Source organism: Hippoglossus stenolepis, chromosome 18 (assembly GCF_022539355.2).
Source record: "Hippoglossus stenolepis isolate QCI-W04-F060 chromosome 18, HSTE1.2, whole genome shotgun sequence".
NCBI lineage: Eukaryota > Metazoa > Chordata > Actinopteri > Pleuronectiformes > Pleuronectidae > Hippoglossus > Hippoglossus stenolepis.
In genome coordinates this window covers 2,134,315-2,139,566 of record NC_061500.1, presented here as the reverse complement: position 1 = coordinate 2,139,566, position 5,252 = coordinate 2,134,315, and the positions used below count along the sequence as shown (strand labels likewise).

The 5,252-nt window shown below is 41.5% G+C and overlaps 1 protein-coding gene across 1 annotated transcript; it reads left to right on the top strand.

Moving 5' to 3' along the window:
- Nucleotides 1-3,177: 3,177 nt before the first annotated feature.
- Nucleotides 3,178-4,979, top strand: LOC118125813 (dentin sialophosphoprotein). The gene is made up of 3 exons (XM_035184834.1): nucleotides 3,178-3,312; nucleotides 3,566-3,633; nucleotides 4,200-4,979. The coding sequence occupies exons 2-3, from the start codon at nucleotides 3,574-3,576 to the stop codon at nucleotides 4,641-4,643; spliced, it is 504 nt and encodes a 167-aa protein (XP_035040725.1). The 5' UTR covers nucleotides 3,178-3,312; nucleotides 3,566-3,573; the 3' UTR covers nucleotides 4,644-4,979.
- Nucleotides 4,980-5,252: the final 273 nt, after the last annotated feature.

Here is a 5,252-nt window from a genome sequence, read left to right as displayed (position 1 = left end):
GTCCAGCGGTCAGGTGGTCCCGTGTTTGCGGAAACACGTCACAACAGCCGCACTTTGAAAAGTGACGCGCGTCTATTCGCGGTCTTACGGTAAAAGTCATTGGAGCTGAAAAGGAGCAGAAAACAAACGTTGAAAGTTTAAAGAAACTTATTAATGACGTTTGATTTGATTTACACACAAAAAAATGAACAAGTATAATGAGATGAAACATTAATACGTTTCTCTAAACTTTTATCATTTAACTTTCAACGTCTGTTTCCCGCTCCTATGACCTTTACCGTAAGACCACGAACAGACAAGCATCAATTTTCCCTTCCCTATTAGCATCTTTAGCAATGCTAGCTAGCATACTTACGAAAGCAAAAAAGTCAAGATAGATGGTTTGTTGTTCCAAATGTGACTTTCTCCGATAACGTTTAATATTTCCTCCTTTCTCTTTCTTTGTCGCCTGTTTTCCACGATGGTTTAAGAAGCTGCTTGTTTTCATCATCGTCATGACCCAGACACGGTAAGCAAACCTTTTCTTTTCAATTTGCAAACAAATTAACACTTTAATCATTGATTCACACTCGCAAACAATAAATGTGGTTGATTTTAATTAACAAAGAAATAACGTGTGACTCTCTCTGACGTTTATTTTCCTGTTTTAATAGTTTTTTTCTTTGGTAGTTTTACTCTTGAGGGTTAAGAACAGAGGAAGTCGCAGCTTGTTAAGATCTAGGAGACAAGTTGTGATTTGTAAATTCGAGCTATTCAAATAAATGTTGATTGATTTGATTGAGTTAACAAGAAAGGAATTTGGATTTCTTCCCACGGTTTTCTCTGTCTCAACTTTTCCATTGTTGTCCTGATTAATAACTGGTATCATGATACTGTTGTAATCCTGTCTGCCAGCTGACCGTGACTCAGGATTCAACCACACGCTCATTATAGTATTACCAACAGGAACAAACACTGCTGCCTTTCATTGTTCATCACATATTGTGACGCATGCTGACTCCACGGCCGTTGGTTCAGGGGAAGCACAGATCTTGATATAAACCTGCAAGCAGCATTTATTTAGACTCCTTTTACTCTCTGCTGTTTAATGCATCGTATTTTAATCTGAAAAGTAAATAAATAGAGCCTAAGAATAAAATAATAATTTCAGGGCGAGGGGGAAAAAAAAATAAATGTATTTCATCATTTTCTTTCGAAAAAACATGGATGAAATGTGTCGTCAAACATCAGAAGTGTGATGCAGCTCTGTGTTGCAGCAGCGGTGGCACAACCTTCAGGATATTGCTGTAAGTTTGAGTAAGACACTCAGCAGTCGCTTATGTTCAACTACACACTCTTATGAGCTGGATGTCCTAAAATAAAATGAATGGAGACGTTATTTACTGAAAACAGAAAGAGGTAGCAATCTGACCACACACTATGACAGGTTAGGGCAGAGGGGGAGATTTTACTGTTAACTCCTACATCCTCGGTTCATTTCCTAAACCACCAAGTTTCCTTCTGTGGTGATGTTTTGTTTTTTAAAATGGAACCAACAGCTGAAGTGTCGGGTTATCCTGTAACCTGAGGAGAGACTGTGGTTGGATGATGGTAATAATTGACCCGCTGAAATCTTCCCATGAATAGTTCTGGTCTGGATAAAGTTTAATGATGTGGCTGAAACTTTCCCCAGTTATTTCAGTTTCCCCCGTGTTCACAGCAGGAAGCGGGTTCATGGCTCATCCTGGTCCTTGGGAACTGTTGTCAAAGGGATAGACGGATATTCCAGAATGCGTAGATGGCAGCAGTTGTGGGTAAAATGCTGATACATGGAAGTATGAAATCTTGAAAAATCGCTGTTCACGCGCTCAAAACTAGTCTGTAAACAGTCAGAGTAACGAGTTACGTTATTTACTCCCGTGAACATATACAAACTTCCTGGCTTGTGTTTATAAAGTGTTCAGTAGTTTCTATGGACTAACGCTACATTGAATTGACCGATGTAAACACTGACTGACGGTGTAATGATCAATCTGTCCTGCGGCTGTCAGATGTGTCACTGATACGATGTTGGTTGATGACGGATGTAAGTAGATATTGTCTGTCACTGTAATAACGTTGGTTGGCTGCTGCTGATGAGGCGAGTGGCGTCCCAGTGACGGACGCTTCATATATAGGGCCAGGGTAAAGGGAGAGGAAATTGGGACATCGTGATTTGCATTTGATTATGAGCGAGTTTTCCACCAGCCAGAGGCCTGACAGTTCTATCCCAGTCTGAGCAGAGGGTGAGATAGAGAAAACGCTTAAAACCAGAAATGTCCGCCTCACGATGGTGCTACTAATGTGGCCAAGGTGATGTAATCCTGAGGTGAGTGTGATTAACGTGACAAGAAGAGAGCGGAAGAGACGAGGGGGGAATGGAGTAACGTAGTGGTGTCACACACACACACACACACACACACACACACACACACACACACACACACACACACCCACGGCTGTTTGATCAAAGTGTGTCTCCACTCTAACTCCACTGTAAGATTCCACTGACTTGAAAACGCTCCAGGAGTCTGTCTGTATTTATCTGCCACGTCATTTTCAGACCTCCGTCACCAGTTGTCGTTTCTCAATCTAACCCTGTCAACGCGTCTGATTTTTCATTTAACCCTGAACCTTCAGAAATCTTCAGAAAGAAACGAAGGTATGATACAATTCTGCAAAAAAAAAACCTAATGACGTCCAATGTCGAACATCAACCATAACATGACATTTTTTGTAAGGTAAGGAAATATTGTTAATGTCAGGAAAACATGGTGCTAATTTTAAATCTAGAAGGCCAAGGCTCATCTCCTTAGGATTCACTGGATCCAGTTTTTTATTTGGATTCCACACACTCATAAATATCACTACCCTAAACATGTCTGATTTATTTATATATATATATATATATGATTTATATTCAGGAATTATTCTCTGAAAAATCAAGTAAATTGTTATGAATATTTCACAATGTTACAGAAAGTAAAACAAATATTTGTGGATCCACACAAACATCGACTGGGATTTTGGGAAGTATTTCACATGCGACCAAATCAAAACATTTTCCCTCTTACTCACCCCTCGCTTTAGTCCCTCCTCCACCCTAACCTTAGGCAACCCAGTGTTCCTCAATCCTCACCCCCCAGCCCACTCTGCACAGTATTTATGAAGCAGCCCTGGATGGACGTTGGACATATTTCTACACTGAGACAGAAAGTGATCACAGCTGCACAGTCTCATTGTTTTAAACAGGATTTAAAGGAATTTTCAAAGGATAAAATATCAGATCTGCTGGTAAGTTTCAACTTTCATTTTACTTTGTTTACATTTGATGCTGTGTTTGTTTTACTTTCTATCTGATGATGATGGGCAACTTCTTTCCAAGTATTTGAATATTTATCTCTATTGGGAACATGATGGATTAAATGTGAGTTTCATTAACTTCTCAGTCCTGATCTCGTTGTCGTGCTCAGCCTGACTCAGTGTTTTGTTTCTGGTTGTGTATAACTGACTGTTTTTGTTTGTGGCTTCGCTCCCTCGCTGACAGGAGGAGAGATGAAGCTTCTGACATCCGCCCTCCTCATCATTGTTCTTACAACCACCTCAGCAAGGCCGGTGAGTGAACCACCGCAAATTAATCTTCTCCATCTGACAGGGCCTCAAATTTGTGCATTATCTGTGTGGGCAGAAAATGAAAATAGTTCAAGGACCCACCCAGCAGTAAACCAGGGGACGGACATTGTTAGCTGTTTAAAAATTGACGTGCTGATTCCAAAAAGCTGGCACGCCTTCGCAAAAGCACTCGTCCAAAAGTTGGAATTCAGCGGCCATGGGAGGAGAAATTCTCTTTTGTACGGATCAGTGAAAACCCATTAAAGTTCCTAATTTAAATACATTTTTAGGGGACTTTGTGCAATTTAGTGCAGATCAAATAACAACGGATCTAGTGAATGTGTTTGTGATTTCATAAGGGGACTTTCGGGCCGTGGTGGAGGTATATGAACCCTCTAAGATCCCTTCAATCTCACCATATTAGGGAAAGTGAAATAAATTCCTGGATCTTCATAGAAATTGAATTCCCTTCTTCCACCCCTCCTCTGTAGCTTTTGGTTAATCCTGGTAACTAAGAAACAAACACAGATGAAAACAGGGCTGAGGGTAATGACTCATTTCCTCCACAGATCTACTCTGACGCCGACATCGCTGACAGAGACCTGAAGCAGGGACGGCTGGACGGGACCAGACGGTGGCTCTGGCGCTCGTCTGAATCTTCTGCCCGAGATTCCTCAGATTCCTCAGATTCCTCCGATTCCTCCGATTCCTCCGAGTCCTCGGAATCGAGCGCGTCTTCAGAGAGTGACTCTTCTGAGGAGTCGTCAGAGGAAGTTCTTGTCACCGATCCGACCATCGCACCTATGACGAGTACTGCTGCCATGACGACCATGACGGAAGGGGAAGAGCTCATCACCAAACCAGGCATCATTACCACGGATGACCCGACTGCGACGGATGACCCGACTGCGACGGACGCCACGCCTGTTGCCACGTCAACCGATGCGAGGCTCTGTTTTACAGACGTGATTCCAACGTTTGCTCCCATCACAGATAACAGAGGAGACAACTAAGCACCTGACACAACTGTTAAACCACAAGTAAACACATTAGAGCTTTGTCTGCAAATGTTATTCGTCTTTGTGGATCTGTGTTTGGACTCGTCGTGTTTATGAACTTGTTGTTTTCTTTATGCTTAGTTTTTGGATTTGTGTCTCTTTTGGTTTATTACTTCCGGTTTTATTGTTTGTACTTCCTGTCTTTGTCTGCCCCGCCTTGATCAGTGTAACGTGTGTTTTCTTGTGTCAGTTCTTCTCATCATTCTCTTCTGTGACTGTACCTTGTGTTTATTTATCATGTGTTTGAGGTGCACCAAACCTGTCAGTCAAATTAAAGACGGTTTATTGGAACTGTCCTCGTGTGGAGTCTGCATCTGTTATCAATCCTGACAATAAGACCGTGAGGCAGGTCTGAACTCAGGCCACAGTCCAAACTAAGGGTCATGTCTTTGTTCAGTCACATTTCCTTTATTAACTGGTCAGTAAAGTATTCATTAGTTAGAGTTTTTATATAAAGATCATGGCCTGACATAAACACACATACAAATAAAATAAAGTCTTTCTAAGGGGCAGCAGCTGTGTCACAAACTTCAGTATTGAGAAACTTTACAAAGAAAAGTGAAA